The sequence below is a fragment of the Acomys minous genome (assembly GCF_964271855.1).
Source record: "Acomys minous genome assembly, chromosome: 4".
Classification (NCBI taxonomy): domain Eukaryota; kingdom Metazoa; phylum Chordata; class Mammalia; order Rodentia; family Muridae; genus Acomys; species Acomys minous.
In genome coordinates this window covers 49,601,783-49,620,185 of record NC_140486.1, presented here as the reverse complement: position 1 = coordinate 49,620,185, position 18,403 = coordinate 49,601,783, and the positions used below count along the sequence as shown (strand labels likewise).

General features: G+C 51.2%; 1 protein-coding gene across 2 annotated transcripts in view; it reads left to right on the top strand.

The window, feature by feature from the left end:
- The window catches only part of PSD2 (pleckstrin and Sec7 domain containing 2), a 57,270-nt gene that overhangs the window by 21,825 nt on the left and 17,042 nt on the right, over positions 1-18,403 (top strand). Inside the window, exons 4-8 of one of the 2 annotated variants that reach the window (XM_084780394.1) lie at positions 567-1,016; positions 1,424-1,618; positions 5,170-5,250; positions 9,830-9,942; positions 10,834-10,896. In XM_084780394.1, the coding sequence (XP_084636520.1) occupies positions 567-1,016; positions 1,424-1,618; positions 5,170-5,250; positions 9,830-9,942; positions 10,834-10,896 (902 nt within the window). The remainder of the gene's footprint in view (positions 1-566; positions 1,017-1,423; positions 1,619-5,169; positions 5,251-9,829; positions 9,943-10,833; positions 10,897-18,403) is intronic. The other variant, XM_084780395.1, reaches the window with a different exon arrangement.

Below are 18,403 nucleotides of genomic sequence, written 5' to 3'. Positions count from 1 at the left end.
TACAGTTTATTTCTCAGCAGAAGGTAGAGAGACTGGTCTTGGGGTACCACGGACAAGAAGGAGGGGATGGAAGTGTCTAAAGGCTAGGAAGGCTGGGAAGAACATATAGATATCTTGAAGAGCAGAACTGTAGGCCTGCCTGGTGTGAACAGGAAAGTGCAGTGCACAGGGGTGTGTAAATATGTATGGGGCACATATGTATGCCTCCTGCATTTACATTGATACATCCACAGGGGTTTTGGATATGCTGGGGGTGGGACATGTGTGTACAGTCTGTGTGCATGCATGTGTGTCCAGCCTGCACATTGGCATTTGCACAAGAGGTGTGTGAATATGCATGGGGGGGCATGTGTATGTGGGTATCTATCTGTCTGTGTCCAGCCTGTTCATTAACTAGTATATGCACTGGAGTGTGTGAGTATGCATGAGGGGGCGTGTGTGTGTGTGTGTGTGTGTGTGTGTGTGTGTGTGTGTGTGTGTATGTGTGTGTGTGTTCAGCGTGTAGGGCTAGCCTTCACGTGGGGGGCATCTAGGTAGGATGGTGACGATGCCCTTGCATTCTATAGGCTGGATTGTCCTGGGGAGCCAGATGTGCGAGATGGCTTCAGTGCCACTTTTGAGAAGATTCTGGAGTCAGAGCTCTTGCGGGGCACCCAGTACAGCAGCCTGGACTCATTAGATGTGCTGAGTCTCACTGACGAGAGTGACAGCTGTGTCAGCTTCGAGGCCCCCCTCACACCTCTCATCCAGCAGCGGGCTAGAGACAGCCCTGAGCCTGGGGCTGGGCTGGGCATTGGGGACATGGGGCCTGAAGGGGATCTGGAGGCAGCTGGTGGCGGTGATGGGGAGCTGGGCAGCCCCCTGCGGCGGTCCATCTCTAGCAGCCGCTCGGAGAATGTCCTGAGCCACCTGTCTCTCACATCGGTGCCCAATGGGTTCCATGAAGATGGACCGGGCAGCTCAGGAGGGGACGATGAGGATGATGAGGACACGGACAAGTTGCTCAACTCTGCCAGGTGAGATGGGGCCGGAGTGCGGGGTGCGGGGGCGGGGGGAGGGGAGGGCGGGTTAGCTGTGGAGAGCCAGTGAGCGGGTAGGGGAACTGAGACCCAGAGGATGCAAAGCATTCTGGGATGACAGTGTCCGCGATCCACAAGCCCTCACAAGGTCACCTTGTCTATCCTCTGCATGGTGACTTCCCACTTTGCTCTTCTATCTTTCTAGCTCAGAGCAGGCCATATTTCTGTGCCGAGGGTACAGCCATGTCTGGTTTCATTTGAGCCGCTCTCTGGAATTCTAGCTCGATGGGCCCCTGCTGCAGCGAGGTCTCTTTCCCTGCTCTGAGCCCCCAGTGGATTTTCAGAGGCCTGGGATCCTTCCTAGCCGCACACAGGACCTCTGATCCTCTCCTTCCCATTTGCAGTGACACTAGCCTTAAAGATGGCCTGTCGGACTCGGACTCAGAGCTAAGCAGCTCCGAGGGGCTGGAGCCTGGTGGCACAGATCCGCTGGCCAATGGGTGCCAGGGCGTCAGCGAAGCCGCTCGCCGGCTGGCCCGCCGCCTCTACCACCTTGAAGGCTTTCAGCGCTGTGACGTGGCTCGGCAGCTGGGCAAGAAGTGAGTGTGTCTTCTCCCAGGCAAAAAGCAAACCCGCTGTGTTCCTTGGGGCAGAAAGAGCGCAATTTCGTTCAGGGGTAGCTGGTGCCAGGAGCTCCCACCAGGCCTTCAAGGACGCTCCCTCCTGTCACTGTCCTCATTCATGACCTCGCCCTAAATCTGTTTCCTTTCTGGGCTGCTTGGGCGAAGGTGGCTGCTGTCAGGGAGGGAGTGGTGACAGGCGGCCCCTCAGGGCTGGAGCGCGGTGGGGGATGTGGGTATGGTGTTGTGAAGGTTAGTGGAGAGGACAGGGTAACTAGACAGGACCGGAGTTCTGCCCGCTGGGGCCAGGGGGAGGGGAGAATCTGTGAGGGATTTGGGGGTAAATGTCTAGGACGGAGGTCAAGATGGGTGTCTGTCTTTATCAAAGTTGTTTCTTGGGAGCAGCAGAAAGGACTGGACACTCAGAAGAACAGGGTACAACCTTCAGACTGGGTGCAAAGGACAATAACCACGTAGAAGTCCTAGGGAGGATTGGTGACCCGGGGGTTATGTATGTGAGAGAGACGTGGATGACACACCCTGAAAATGTTTGAGCATAGTGTGGCCCCCGCCTCGGCCCTTCTGTCCACAGGGACTCCACCACCCCAGGAAGGCTTGGAGGTGGTTGGGGCTGGCCAGCCTCCCAGGCCACTCACACAGCTAAGGGAGACGATCAGGCTGAGACGAGGGCTTCCGGCCTTAGGAAGCCTTCCTGCATCCTCTGAGGCTTCCTTGTACACTGGACAGTGGGTTCCCAGGAGCCCTTCCTAAAAATCACAACCCGTGAACTCCTCTGGCAGGCTGAGCTAAGTGGAACCTGAAAACAGAATCGCATCCTTGGGAGGATGGGTTCCTGCCACGCCTCCACGGTGCCCTCTGCAGGCTCCTCCAGCAATCTCTCCAGCTCTTCCCTCCCATCCAAAAAGGAATTTTTTTTTTCTCCAACTCCTACCCTGAGTAGCTCCTGTCCCCTCACGTCTTTTCTTAGTCCCTCTAGATGGGTTCTTGCCCTTCTGTGGCCCCTTTAGAAAAGTCTCTTTCCAAGCACTGAGGGCTTAGGGTATGGGAAGTGGGTGGCTGCCGCCCGTGTCATCTTCAGCAACACTGGCAGAGCTGGCCACTCTTTTCTATTTCATGTTTTCCATTGTGAACACGTCGTGCGCGCGCATGCACGCGCATGCACACGCACACACACACACACACACACACATACACACACACACAGCATCTAAATGTCGAACTTTTCATACACTCATCATGCAATTGTTCGAGCTCTCGCTATGTAGCCCAGGCTGATCACCAAATCCCCCTGCCTCAACTTCCCAAATGCTGGGATTATAGGTATGGATCCTCATACCCAGACCTCACCTTGGACGTCCTTCTGCCATACTGCAGCCTTCGTCCCCATCTGCTGGAAGTGTATTCAGACAGCCTATCATTTCTCTCACATGGGCTGTAGCCTATTTCGAGCTGATAAGAATTTTTATATAGTCGCATTACAACATTTAACAAAATTAACAAAAATTCCTCATCTCCCACATTTGGTGTTTTTCATGTTTCTCTGATTCTCTCGAAAACATTGGTTTGGTCAGGCTTGGTGGTACAGGTATGTTATCTTAGCCACTGGGAGGCTGAGGCAGGTGATCTCTGTGAGTTCGAGGCCAGCCTGGTCTGCAAAGCGAGTCCAGGACAGCCAAGGCTACACAGAGAGACCCTGTCTCGAAAAGCTAAAAGAAAAAAAAAAAAAAAGGAAGGAAGAAAGAAATGTATGTGCCCAAATCAGGGCTGGAATACGACTCACATTTGCACCTGGCCCTCTGTTTCACAAGTTCCAGCTACCTCTCTCTTTTTTATTTCTCCTTTCTCCTCTTTGTCCTCCTAGTTGCTCTCTGTGAGGGGCATGCATGTACATCTGTACGTATGCACGCATGCACACATGGAGGCCAGAGGTTGATCTTGAGTGTCTTCCTCTATTAAGATGTTTTGAGACGGGGGTGGGGGGGTCCCCTCTCTGAATCCAGAACTCACTGGCTGGCTAGGTTGGCTGGGATCCCCCTGCCTCTGCCTTCTTGGTGACGAGGCTACATCTGTGTCACCACACCTGGCTTTTTACGTGGGATTCAAACTCAGGTTCCCGGGCTTGCAGCACAGGCGCTTTAACACGGAGGCCGCCTTCCCGGGCCCCTTTCTCTTAAAGCGCCATCTGTTGAAGAGACAGCTCTTCGCCCCACAGAGTTTCCCACATTTCGAATGTGGATGTGGGTGTTATTTCACATATTTCCTCTAACTCCCAGGATCCTGCCAGGGGGAAGGAAAGCTTGGGGCTTAATTAGAATCCGGTGGGAACTTCTTTAAATTCTTCTTTTCAGGCTTCAGGAAACCTGTTTTTCCTTTGGCCTCCAGGAGAGCCTGGCCCCGCCCTCTGCTATTGCTGGGTCCTCTTCACAACCTCTTTTCTTGGGTTGCTTTCAGAACTCTGCCCTGGGCTTGCACATAAAGAGAAAATACTTTTATTTATGTGTATGCATGGATGTATGTATGTGTGTGTTGTGTGACTGTTTGTCACATGTGTGCAGATGCCCAAGGAAGCCAGAAGAGGGTGACAAAGCCACTGTAGCTGGATTGCAGGCAATTGTTGGGACACCTGACACGGGTGCTGGGAACCAAATTCATTGGAAGAGCAGCGAGCGCTCTTAACCACTGAGCCTTTCAACCCACTCTGGCCTCAAGCTCAATATGACCTTGAATTCTATTCCTCTGAACACTACCATGCTGGGGATTGAAGCCAGGGCTTTGTGCATGGCAGGCAAACACTCCGAGCAGCATCTTCAGCCCACCTTTAAAACTTTCAGTTGTTTATTTTTGAGACACAGTCTCATTATGTCGGCAGGTTGGCCTCAAGCTCCCAGTCCTTCTACCTCTTAGTGCTGAAGTGACAGGTGGGCGGGCACTGCCGCACCAAGCACCTGGTTCTCACAGATCTCACAACACCGAGCTGTCTCTTACAAGGTCACTCTCACAGGGATTCAGCCAGCCCTGCCCTTGTCCTGAGCTCTGACATCTCCACCTTCTCAGTCATTTCCTTTCTGGTGACCTCAGCATCCTAAATGTCCTCATCTTGGTCCTCCTCTTTTCTGGACCCATTCTCTGCGGAGCTCCACTCCTGGTTATTGCGTTAGCTTCAAACTCCGTGGCCATGCCCTGATTTGAGGCCCTGCCCCTGCCGGGTCTCTGTTGCCCTCCAGTGGCTTGATGTGATTACGTCATCTCCTCTGCTGGGAACACGCACTTCACCCCACCCTACTCGCTTCCCTGGGCAGGCTCTTACCTTGAGCTGGCTGAGAAGTCATCTCCTGGTCCCCCAGACTAAGCTTGATGTCTTTGAGTTGTGTCACCAGAGAGGAGGGAACCCAGGGTCTGGGTAGAGCTGGGTGGTGGTTAAGAGTGCGCTGGGAGCCACGTCCCCAGCACCTATGTCCTGGGACTTGAGGTCCCCTTCTAACTGACATCTCATTCTACTTTCTTGGCAGCAATGAGTTCAGCAGGCTGGTTGCTGGGGAATACCTAAGTTTCTTCGACTTCTCGGGCCTCACTTTGGACAGAGCACTCAGGTCAGTGGGGTTGGGATGGGACGGTGCCCACAGGTGGTGGAACGGCACGTCTGGTTGGTCCTTCCAGCTGTCTATCTTTGTAATATAGAATATAATATCTATACTCCAGTAAGCCTATCATGGCTTTCTATACAACCTTTGGCGAGTCTCTTGGCCTCTCTGGTAAAGCTATGGGAAAGGGAACCTATGGGTAGCTGTAGTTCAGCAACTGAGCAAATGCCAGCTTTGTGATGGGTGCTGAGGGGTGCGAAGGCAGGAATATAGTCAGAGCTCTGCAGGAGGGGAAAGGAGGCCAAGGGCTTGCCTGTATGGTACGCTTCCTGCCTGCCAGATGCCACAGGTCTTTATACCCCGGCTTACTATTTTGGTTTTGTTTTGTTTCACTTTTTTGTTTCTACAGGGTTTCCCTGTGTAGACCCTGCTGGCCTCGAACTCACAGAGATCAGCCTGCCTCTACCTCCTGAGCGCTAGGGTTAAAGGCGTGCAGTACCACCACCTGGCTACACCTGGCCTACTTTGATGGTCAAGGGGACTTGATGGCAGCTGTTTTAGTGTTTGGGTTTCAGGAGGTTCAGGTGTGGACCTTGGGAGCAGGAAGGGTGAGATGGGTGGATGTAGTCCTGTGTCATCAGAAAGATGCTAGGCCAGGCTGAGGAAGGAAGGGCAACACCTCAGAGCTAAGGGTGATGTCCACAGATGCTAGGCCTGCTTGCTGCAGCCCAGATGTCTCTTAGGACTTTTAAAAAATCAGCTTGGATTCCTTTTCCTGTCTTGGTTGGGATATTTTCTCTCGGCTTTTGGTATCCTTGCCATTTTGCTATGCCCAATGTGCCATTGAAGCCAATAAAAACTTAGTGAGGGACTGGAGAGATGGCTCCACAAGTGTGAGGACCACAGTTCAGACCCCAGCATGTATGTAAATGCTAGGTGGGCGTGGTATCTGTCTGCAATCCCAGAGTGTGGGAAGAAGAGACGGAGAAGAGCCCCAGGGCAGGCTGGCTAGCTAGGCTGGCCGCACCAGCAAGCTCTCTTGTTCCAAATGAGAGACTCCATTTCAACATATAAGGCAGGAAGCAGAAGACACTTGATATCAACCCCTGGCCTCTGTGTGCACATGCATGCAATGCACCTACACAAACGCAAGCACACATATCCCCAGGCATGTGTGCATGCTTACTATACATGCGTACATCCCCCCAAAACCTCATTATGGCTTTCATTCTCAGTAACATTTTACATTTCTGGAATTCCATCACATTTAAACTTTGAAATAGATTTTAATTCTCTGTGGGACTCCCCATCCTGTCCCTAACTCATCTGAACCATGTATATATGTTTGGTTTTGTGTGTGCGTGTGAGTGTATTTGTGATTCATTTGTGTGTACATATGTGCACACCTGAGTGTGCCTGTGTGCATGGTGTGTAAGTGCATATGTCCATGCATGTGTGTATGTACACTCAAGTGTGTGTGTGTGTATGCAAACGCGTGCATGCGCACACACACACACACACACACGCCTGTACATTTGTGCATGTTTGCACGTGTGGGAACTTGTGTGTGGAGGCTGAGGTCGAAGTAGGGAGTCTTCCTCCATGGCTTTCCACTCTGTTGTTTGAGGTAGACTCATTCCAGTGGATCCAGGGCTCACAGACATGACCAGCCTGGCAAGCCAGCTTGCTGCAGGAACATCTCTGCCTTTGATGACTGGGATTCCAGGCACCCACCGTGCACACCTGCCAGCTGCCAGGTCTGGGGGGTCTGACTCCCTCCTCACGCTTCCTTCACTGAGCCGTCGTCTCTCTAGTCCTCGCCTTGGGTCTGCTTTAGTTGTCTGGTTATTTATTTTTCCCCCTTAGTTTTCCAGTATCTATTCTTCTTCTCAGTTTGTCCAACCCTTCCTTTACAAGGCAGTTGGAAAGGAACATGGGGCGCAATCGTAACCCAGCCAGGGCTGGGCTGAGGAGAGGCAGCTCTGAGGTGTGATGTCTCTCAGGCCTTGCGCGGGGAGCCATGTTACCGGGCCTGCTCCCCTTGCTGGGTTCTGAATCCTCACTTTACCGCCTCCTTGAAGCACAGCAGCCCCCCTTAACAATCCCTCTACTTTTGGGAGGCTTCCTGCCTCCCTTCACAGCTCACTTCACACCTTCAGAGTCTGGTAACTGTAATCACGTGCTTACAACCCCTCAAGGCTCTGAGTTTGCTTTTCTGGCCCCACGAAAGGATCCAGTGTGCAGCTTTCTGCTCGTAGGCTTGGCTGCCAATGCACCCAGCGGAAAGGTGGCTGTCACACCTCAGCCCACTTTTGTTCAGTCCTCTCCATCCTGAGATCACAGGCCTGTGGTCCTTGTCGCTTCAGTTGTAGCGTAAGAAAGCGCACTGTGGACACTGGGGGTGGGGGTGGATGGATATTACCTTACTCCAAGCAGATGTGTCTTGAGCAGAGCCTTTGGGTTGCACCAAGATGAGGGAGATCAGAAAGACAGTGTGAAGTGGAGCTGGGTGACCACCTGAGGCATGGGTGCTGTGCTGGAGGGCCTTGTAGATTGGCTAGGGAGAGTGAGGTTTGACTGCCTAGGACCTGTAGAGCCATATAAGGCCCTGGGCGTGAAGCCACACTGTAACAGTGTGCTAGCAGTCTGTAATCCAGTGGTGTGCAGGCTTCTGACGGGGTGGGGGTGGGGGGTTGGGGGTGGGGGGGGAGGTGAGCAGGGACCCTCAGGAGTGTCAGGAGATAGAGTGGAAGGCAGCTGAGATGGAGATAGAGGAAATGCAGACAGTGTTGGGTCTGAGCCTGGGGGTAGCCGAGAGTGTCTGGGGAGGAGGTGTGAAGCTTAGGGGTTGGATAAGCAGGATCTGGGAGAAGGATGGGCCCGGGGTTTAAAAATACAGTGCATTGAGTCTGGAGAGATGGCTCAGTGGTTAAGAGCAGTGGCTGCTTTTTCAGAGGCCCCTGGTTCTATTTCCTGCACCCACAAGGTGTCAGAATTGTTTGTAATTCCAGTCTTGGGGGGGGCAGCGAGATCTTCTGCCCTCTTCTGACCCCTGTATGCACTGCACATACGTGGTACACAGATATACATGCACCTAGCCAGGGACTCAAATATACCTATAAATAAATAAGTGAAATAGAAAATACAGTGGGGTATGAGGGAACACATAGGAAAGAGGACAGGGAACAGGTGGGGCAGGAAGAGGAGGAGAAACAGATGTGGAGTGGGAGATGTTTTTGCACAATAGTAGATCACTTAGGATTGAATTTTTGGAGTGCTCTGAAGTTTGGGATACCTGGGAGGCCTCCAATGGGAAAGGCTGGTGATAGGTGTGTCCCAGGGGCCTTAGGTATCTCAGACACAGCTTAGTGAAAGGACATCACAGGTACTTTGAGCCACACACCAAAGAAGCCACAGCAAAATTAGAACATGCCATCTCTCGTGAGCCCAGGACAGACAGAGGCACAAGCAGGTTCAGCTTGGAGATTCTCTTCTCATCAAAAGGGTGTGCCTAGGACCCGGGTAATAGCCCTTGCCCCCTCCCCCCATCTTTTAGTCCCTTAAGAGGTGAACTCACCTTAAGAGGTGAGAGGGATTAGTAGGTGAAAAGGATGTCCCAGGGGATTGCCTGCTTGCTTGAGCCCCAGAGTAGTGATGCCTGGCCCAGAGTGTGAAGATGGTTTGGGGAGGGACATAGCATGTGGTATATAAGGTCTGAGGGCCGGGTGGGGTCTAGGCAGTCAGCAGGACTATGTGAAAGATGTGGATGTTCCTCTGAGGGTTCTCTGGGGGTGGGTGAGGGAAGTAAAGGGTTTTATGTGGTAGCAGGTGGGTTGAGATTGCCTATGTGTCTGCAAGGCAGCTGCTCGCCGGGAGGCTGGGGTAGGTGTCCTGAGCACACGACCTCCTAAGGAAAGAGGAGGAGAACGAATTGCAATAAAGAAAACAAACAAACAAACAAACAAAAAAGAAGGCTGGGCACATGACTTTAATACCAGCACTTGGGAGGCCGACTCAGGCAGCACTCTGTGAGTTCGAGGCCAGGCTGGTGTACATACTGAGTTCTGGGACAGCCAGAGCTATGTTGAAGAGACCCAGTCTGAAAACAAATAAACAAACAGCAACGACAGCAACAACAACAACAACAAAAACAATTCCCATCCCAGAAAAATGGAGAACAAATCATAAGGACTTGGTTTAGGTCAGCCTTGGGGTGGGGGAGGGAGACTGGAAGGGTGTGTCCAGGGAGTAGGGGATCAGGAAAAACTGAAGAGCATGCTGATGGGTGGGGCTGGCAGGCTGGGATGAGCTGATGCTAGCTCTGAGATGCTCATCTGTCTTGTTCATATCCACCCCCCTGCCTGCTTCTACAAGGGCGCTACATGACTGAGAGGGGGAAGGAATTCTGGGGTCTTAGAATCCAGAGGCCATCTTGGAGGGCCCAGGGTTCTGCCCGGGCCTGCAGAGGGTGTCTAGACCCTAGCACAGGAACACTGGCCTCATGGGTGTGGTTTAAGTCTTCTGTCCCAGTGAGAAGACTGAATCAGGCACTCCGAGATTCCCTCAGCAACCTCGAATTGCATTCTAGAACCTTCCTGAAGGCCTTCCCACTGATGGGTGAGACGCAGGAGCGAGAACGAGTCCTTACCCACTTCTCTCGCCGGTACTGCCAGTGTAACCCGGATGACAGCACTTCAGAAGGTACAGAACTTCCCGATCCATCTCCCATCTTCCTTGCCTCGCTGAGTCCTGCCCCTCTCCCATCCTGCCCCTGCCCCCTGCCACCTTTGCCTTGCTTTCAGGCAGACCCTGGTGGGCCATATGCTCTGGCATATAGTAGGTGCTCACTTAAGATCTGATGAATACAACTGGACCATACTCAAAATCCCAGGAATTGGCGCAATGAGGCAGGAGGACTACTTAAAGTTTGAGGTCAGCCTGAGTTACAGATTGAGACCCTGCCTCAGAAACCAAAACAATTGCCAGGCGTGGTGGCACACTCCTTTAATCCCAGCATTTGGGAGGCAGAGGCAGGCGGATCTCTGAGGCTGAGGCCAGCCTGGTCGACAGAGCAAGTTCCAGGACAGCCAGGGCTACACAGATGTCCAGTGAATATAAATGACGTGGCCTGCTGGGCAAGAGAGCCCAACTGTCTCCCTCGTTGCCATCCCATTCCTGTTAAGTCCTTCCCAGACTCAGTCCTTTAGGTCTCTGTGCTCCATGTCTCCTGTCACAACTCTGACTCTCATAGGGGAGGGGACATTCCATGCAGGTCTCTTTCAGGAGCAGGACTTTACCTATGGATGGACCTGAGTCTTAGGAACCGACGGACCAAATCCCTTTTTGCTATTGTAGGGACGTGGCTCCTCATCCATAGCCTTTTCTAGGTCTAAGGTGCAAGAGGCAGACACCTGCTTGAGAGCTGGCTCAGGGTGGTTGGTGGCCCTGGGGACTTGAGCATCACCCAGGCCCCGGGTGGGGGCAGATGTCTAGCATCCTTTGTCTGTGCGGCCTCTGTGGGGAGGCAGGTGGGAGGCCCCGCGTGGGAAGGAGTGGGTCTGCACACTGAGAATGCCACTGTGCTCTGTGTAGACGGGATCCACACGCTCACCTGCGCCCTGATGCTACTCAACACGGATCTGCATGGACACGTGAGTTGGGGGTCTGTCAAGGGGACACTGTCACTGGCTCCCTGTCACTGAGAGGCCAACCCTGTTAGCCAACCCTCTTGGTGAAACTCTTGATCAGGGTCAGTTTTTTTTTTTTCTAGCAGACCTGGGTGTGGGCACCTTGCTTCTAAATTTGACCCTGTTCTGGTTTTATCTACTGGCTCTGCCTGGGTTCTGGCTCCTTTTTTTTAAAAAAAAAATATTTATTTATTTATTTATTTTATGTATATGAGTGCCTTATCTGCATGTACAGCTGCATGTCAGAAGAGGGCATTAGATGGTTGTGAGCCACCCTGTGGTTGCTGGGAGTTGAACCCATGACCTCTGGAAGAGCAGACAGTGCTCTTAACCTCTGAGCCATCTCTCCAGCCTCTTGGGTTCTGGCTCCTAGGAAGAGTAGCGCAAGCAGGTGAGGCATGTGAGAACCTCGCCCCCTCCAAGACAAGGTTCCTCTGTGTAGCTCTGGCTGTTCTGGAACTTGCTCTGTAGGCCAGACTGGCCTTGAACTCAGAGATCTGGCAGCCTCTGCTTCCCCAGCACCACCACCTCCCGGCTGAGGCACATGGAAATTTGATGAGGCAAAGAGACATGCTGTCAGGACAGGACAATCTGTCCTGTGGAAGACTCCATGCCTTGCTCTACCAAAAGGCCGTGGGCTCTGCCATATCTCCCTTAGAAGCCCAGATGTGGCCTTCCTGAGATGTCATGCCCCCGACAGTTGGTCTTTGTCAAGTGGAAGGTTATTCTTAAGTGGCCTCCTCGTCACCCCTGCACTCCTGTCAGGCCAGTGAGTACAAGAACAGGTGCAGGGTGCCCAGGCCCCAGGCTGCCTCAAGTCTTCCCACGCTCACTAATTCCTTCTTCCTTCCTCTGTTGGCTACTGCTCTGGGCTCTCCTGCCCTCCCTTCCTCAGGTGGTAAGTGCTGCTGTTAGAGCGTGCATGCTGTGTACTCAGACCTGCCTCCATTCACCCCCCTGTGTCCTATCACACCATCTGCCCCACCCGACCGACCCCCGCTATCTGGCCATCACTCACTCAGGGCTGGTCAGAGCCCCTCCTGGGAATCGGGTATATTTCAGCAACTCAGTCACAACAGGCCAGTATGTCCAGTTCTAGAGTCAACCAGAAAAGTCCAGGGGATACCGGGTGTAAGAGAACTACGGGACAGACAAGCTTCACATGCCGTTCTTGTCTTCATGGGATAGCTGTGTGATCCTGGGCAAGTCACGCCCCATCTCCGAGGCTCAGATTCTGTGTCTTCTGGGGCAGTGATTGTCTTTCTCCAGTGACTTGGGGAGGACTGGGATCGGCAGCAGGTCACGGCAGGTGTCAGGGCCTGACCCTGGCAAGAGTTCTGCGGTGAGCTGTACTTCCACATGCCCACAAGAGCACCACACAGCAGCACTGCTAATCTTAAAACTGGAGTGATGGACGGCCTGTGGGTAGAGCCTTGAGGCTGATGGCAGCTGGAGTAGGTGAGTGGGAGGAGGAGCAGCCAGGGCTGGGCTTGTGGGCACATGGGGCACTGGCCAGGGAAGGGCTGAAGTCATGGAGAGCCGGCCTGGGACAACTTCGGCAGAGCCCGAGGTGTTGGATGGAAAGAAGATGTGTGCGTGTGTGTGTGTGTGTGTGTGTGTGTGTGTGTGTGTGTGTGATGTGTATTCCCCATGAGCAGAAGTGGAGTGAGCGCCCAATACAAGCCAGCCTTTTCCTGAGATTGCTCCCTCTGTTCACAGGTGTGAACCCGCAGTCTGAAAAGGAGTGCCAAGCTCCTCCCTCCATGCTGGTCCACTCTCAGTGGAGGGACCCCCAGCACTGGAGGGGGGGGGCTTTAGCTGGTCTGGCCCTGCAGCTGGGGAGGGAGCCTTCCTTGAAGCAGTGCTGCTCAGCGAGAATGGGGGGGGGGACCTGGATTAGGAACCTGGGCTGGGATTCTGTGTTTGCCACCTCTGCATGCCCTGGAGCTAAGCCTCTATTTAGTTCCCCATCTTAGAGCCTGGGTCTGCGAGTCTTTAAAAAAAAAAAGATTATATTTAGTTTTATGTGCATTGAAATATTTATTCAATTTTATGTGCATTGGTGTTTCGCCTGCATGTATGTGTGAGACTGTTGGATCCCCTGGAGCTGGAGTTACAGACCGTTGTGGGCCACCGTGTATGTGCTGGGACTTGAACCTGGGTCCTCTAGAAGAGCAGCCAGTGTTGCTGACTGCTGAGCCATCTCCCCAGCCCCTTGCCTGTGAGTCTTTGAAGGCAAACAGCCCAGGCAGCGCTTCGCCAAGGCCTACTGGCTATAGTAACCAAGCTTGTCACAGTTGTCACAGGACTCAGTTCTGTTCCCAAGGCTTCCTTCTTTCATTGTCAGAAAGAGAGAGAGAATAAGTGTGTGTGTGTGTGTGTGTGTGTGTGGGGTGTCTTAGGAATGTGGTCCCTGCTGGTGTCCCCAGAGAGTTCTGGTCAGAGAGGGAGGCTGGCTGGGGAGTCAGAGGAGTGGGAGGCAGGAAGGCTTCCTGTAGTGTGTCTGGACTCTGGGATGAAGGAAGGAAGGGTAGTGAGTTCTGGAGATCACAAGCTGAAACAAAGATGTCCTCCCAGGCCTCAGGAATGCATGCTTGTGGGTGGAAGATCCCTGGGGCAGGTGTGCAGGGTGGGGGTGGGGGTAGGGGTGAGGGGGTGGGGTCGGGGGAGATCTCACCTTCCAGGTGGGCCATAAAAACAGGCTAGGGCTGTTCCTATCTCAGTGAGGTGCTAGACTTTTAGGAAAAGACTGGCTGTCCTGGGTCAGAAGTCATGGGCAAGTATACTCTCTGGCTAGCAGTCTAGGCAGCACCTAGGCTGCCTCTATGCTGGGCAAGGACATGAGCTCAGGGAGATGGTTGCCCTGGCCTGAGAGAGCCAGGGTCCCAGCCTTGGGGTGGGGCTGTGGTCAGACCACTAGGAGAGAGAGGCTGTGGGAAGGGAGCCCAGTGCCCAAGGGAGGTGTCGTTGATGAAAATGGAGGGAGGAGGAGGAGACACTGGGCATTCAGGGTTCCCGCCATGCACCTTCTTGGACTGTGCTGCTAGCTGGGTCCCCTGCCCCTGTACATGTCTTTTTGCCTGGCTGGCTATCAATATTTGTTTTAAAGCAAATAGCTTTATTGGTATTTCCTTCTTTCTTTGCACCTTGGTGCATCTAGTTTTTGGCCTAGAGAGAGATGAACTTCACTGAAGGGTAAGAGTGACTTAGACTGTGCTCTCTAAAGCCACCATAATGTCCTCATATGCCACTGAGGCCAGACATTCCGTGGTGTGGAAATCACATGCACACATGCTGATGAATATAATTGTGGTAAAATACAGAAGCAAGCCCTGATTATTTTAACTACGTAAAAAGCACACACAGTGCAGTGGCATTGAGTCCATTCCCAGGGGTGTGCACCCAGCACTTCTGTCCCATTCCAGAATTTTCCATTACTCTCAAAATAAGCCTCAAAGCCACCAGCAGTCACGCCGTCTTACCTCTCCCCAGTCCCACCTGTATGGATCTATCTGTGGTATATACTTCATGTGAGTGCAATCATACAACCTCTGCCCTTCTGTGTGTGGCTTACTTCACGTGACATATAATGTTTTCAACGAGTTTTCATGTTGTAGCATGTGTCAGTACTTTATTCTTGTTTGGGGATAAATAATGTTTTGTTGCATGGCTATGCCACATAGGGCATATATGACTATGCATGTGGAGTTTAAAGAGTTTGTAAGTCATAGTTTGTCCACCTGTTGTCAATTTTTTTCTTTTCTTTTTGAGATAGGGTCTCATTATGTTGCCCTGGCTGGCCTGGAACTTGCTATGTAGGTCAAGCTGGGCTCAAACTCACTATGTAGATCAGGCTGAACTCAAATTTAGAGAGATATAAATTGCCTGCCTCTGCCTCCCAAACGCTGGGTTTAGGGCCATGTGCTGCCACACCTACCTCAATTCTATTTTAAATTATTTTTAAAAAACCATTTATTTGTTTGCAGGGTGCGTGCATGTGTGTGTGTGTGTGTGTGTGTGTGTTTGTGTGTGTGTGTGTGTGTGTTGTACATATGTGGAGGTCGGAGGTCAACTTGCAGGAGTTGGTTCTTCTCATTCTCTATGTGGGCCTCCCAGGGATCGAACCATGATCAACAGGGTTGGCAGCGAGTGCCTTTACTGCTGAGTCATCTTGCTGGTCCTTAATTTTTTTTTTTTCATTTCTTTTGGGTATGTGCTCAGAGTAGGCTTGCAGAATTATATATATGTATACACTTTTACATTTAAATGCCTGACACATTGGCTAAATATTGGCTAATCCCCCAGCAATACATAAGGATTCCAATTGGCAATAGTATCAACCTTTCTTACCACTTTGAAAATATTAGGGCTGGAGAGATGGCTCAGAGGTCTGGCTGCTCTTCTAGAGGTCCTGAGTTTAATTCCCAACAACCATATGGTGGCTCACAACATTTATGTTGTGATCTGATGCCCTCTTCTGGCCTGCACGTGTACATGCAGATAGAACACTCACATAAAATAAATAAATCTTAAAAGAAAAAAAAGAAAGAAATATTATTGACATATCAGTGGCTGTGAAATGCTACTTAAGTTTCTCAGTTTGGTGTTTGGTGCTGGAGACTGGACCCAGCATCTCATGAATGCAGGGTGAGTGCTGTGTTTCTGAGCTGCAGGGTGAGTCACCATTCTCCATGACTGCAGTACTGAGTTTCTTTCCATGTGCTTCTTGGCCATTTGTGTGTATTCTTTGAGGTGTCTGTTTGGGTCCTTAGCCCACTTTATTTACTCTGTCCAGCCCACTCTTACTCTGTAGCATAGGCTGGACTCAAACTCACAGCTTTCTTGACTTAACCTTTTAAAGTGCCACGTTATAGGCATGTACCACCAGGCCTGGCTCCTTTGGCCAGTTTAGATGACTGCTTTTTGTTGTTGCATTCTTCTGGCTTTCTGTGTTCGGAATGCTAGACCCTTATCACACATGTGACCTGCAGATGTTTTCTTGCATCCTATTGTTAATTCATTCTCTTTTTCTCTCTCTTGATACAGTCTTGTGATATAGAATAGTTTTTAAAATTTGAATGACATCCAAATTTATCTGTGCGTGTGTGTACATGTATGTATGTGTGTGTGCACATGCGCATGTACCTGTGTATACGTATTTGGGGAGGAGGTCAGAGGTCAATCTGGAGCGTGGTTCCTCTGGACCCATCCATCTGCTGTTAAAGTCAGGGTCTCAGTGGGACTTGGGGTTCACTGACTGCCTCAGGACGGCTGGCCAGCAAGCCCAAGGAATCTTCCGGTCTTGTCTTCTCCAGAGCTGGGATGACGCATGCACCACTACACCGGACTTTTCACATGGGTGCTGGGGATTGAACACAGCTCCTCAGGCCTGCACTACTGACTGGGCTCTCTCCCCAGCCCTGCTGCTTTCTTTCTTTTTGTTTGTTTGTGATTTGGGCATCATAAATCAGAAACCATTGCCCGTGTTGTGGTGGCGCACACCTTTAACCTCAGTACTCAATGGGCAGAGGCAGGTGGATTGCTGGGAGTTTGAGGCCAGTTTGAAGTCAGCCTGGTCTATATATTAAGTTCTGGGTCTGCTAGGGTTACACAGTGAGACCCTGTCTATCAAACAAACAAACAAACAAACAAGGATTAAAAAAGAAAACCACTACCAGATACAAGGCCTTGAAGGTTTGCCCCTGTTTTCTTCTGGGCATTTTTAGTTCCTCTACCTAGTTTTGAATCTTTCATTTTCTGCTTTCTTCGGCACCGAGGACTGAACTCGGGGCCTCAGGTGTTCTGGGCAAGTGCTGGTCCACTGAGCTCCAGCACAGGCTTTAGTTCTGTTCTGAGTAATGAAATACAGTGGGAGGCGCAGATTCAGCTTCGGTCATTTGTATTTGGACACCTGGTCCCAGTGTCATTGATGCTGACGATTGCTCTCCCAGTCTTGGCAGATGTGTTAAGAAGTACTCGACCGGTCAGTGTGATGCTAAGTACGAGCACTCAACACTCAAGGGGTCGAGGCAGGCAGAACACAGATTTTGAAGCTACCTGCACTACAGTAGATACTATCTCAGACAACAGCCGCAGCAACAGATTGGTTGATTGTAAATTACAGGTCTGAGGCTGGGGTTGCTCAGCTGGTGGGGCACCTGCCTAGCCTTCCTGAGGCCCTTGGCTCCATGGCCAGTATTACACAAAACCAGATGTGGCCACGCACACTTGGGAGGCGGAGGGAGGAAGCCACCCTTGTCTATATAGTGAGTCTGGAGCCCGCCTGGGATATTTGAAACCTTATCTCAGACAAAAATGATAGGTTTGCTTCCTGACTTTTAACTTGCTTCCGTCCCTTTGTAGCGCTGGTCCCATGTGAGCGCCCAGGGTTCGCTACTGTGGCTTTCCAGTGCACTCTCAGTGGGAAAGTTTGATAGGTGAGGTCTGTTGTTTGCTTCAGACTGAGCAGTGAACTCTTGCAACTCCATACAAATGTAAGGGTCTGCCTTTGCATTTCTGTAGAGAGGGTGGCACAGAGATTTAGATGGAGATTACCTGGGGAGTTCAGGTCAATTGGGGGAGAATTACCATTTTAGCAGTGCTAAGTCTTTCTAATCCACGAACAAAGGATGCCTTCCAGTGGATTTATACCTTCTTAATTCGTTTTAGAACTCTTCTGTAGTTTTGAGTATACAGCTCTTTTATCTCCATGGTTGATTTTTTTTTTTAACCAAGATCTTATACTGTAGCTTAGAGCTTGGAATTCACTATGTAGCTCAGAGTGTCTCAAAATCACCATGGGTCTCCTGCCTTTTATCTTCCTGGGTGCTGGAACTACAGGCATGAGGCCCTGTGCCCAGTTAAGCATTATTATTATTATTATTGTTGTTGTTGTTGTTGTTGTTGTTGTTGTTGTTGTTGTTGTTATTTTATTATTATTATTTTTTGAGACAGGATCTCATGTATCCCAAACTGGTTTGGAACTCAGTATGTTCCCTGGGATGGCCTTGAATTGTTGATGCTCCTGCCTTCTTTGTGCTGGAATTCTAGGAGCAAACTACCTTATTCATTTGTGTGTGTGTGTGTATGTGTATGTGTATATGTGTGTGTATGTGTATATGTGTGTGTGTGCATGTGTACGAGTGTGCATATCTGCGTGTGTTCTTGCATGCATGCATGCATGCATGGGTGTATGTTCATGTGTGCGCGCATGCATGCGTGTGCTCATGACGCATGTGCATGGCACGTGCATGCGTGCATCCATACGTGTGTGAGTTAGAGTGTGCACATGTGTGCGAGTGCATGCATGCATACATGTGACCGTGTGTGCATGGACCTGTGCATGTGTGGTGTGCACATGTGCACCTGTGTGTGTGTGTGTGTGTGTGTGTGTGTGTGTATGTGTGTACAAAGGTCAGAGAGGGACATTGAGTGCCATTCCACAGTCACTTTCCGCCTTATTTTTTGAGTTTGGA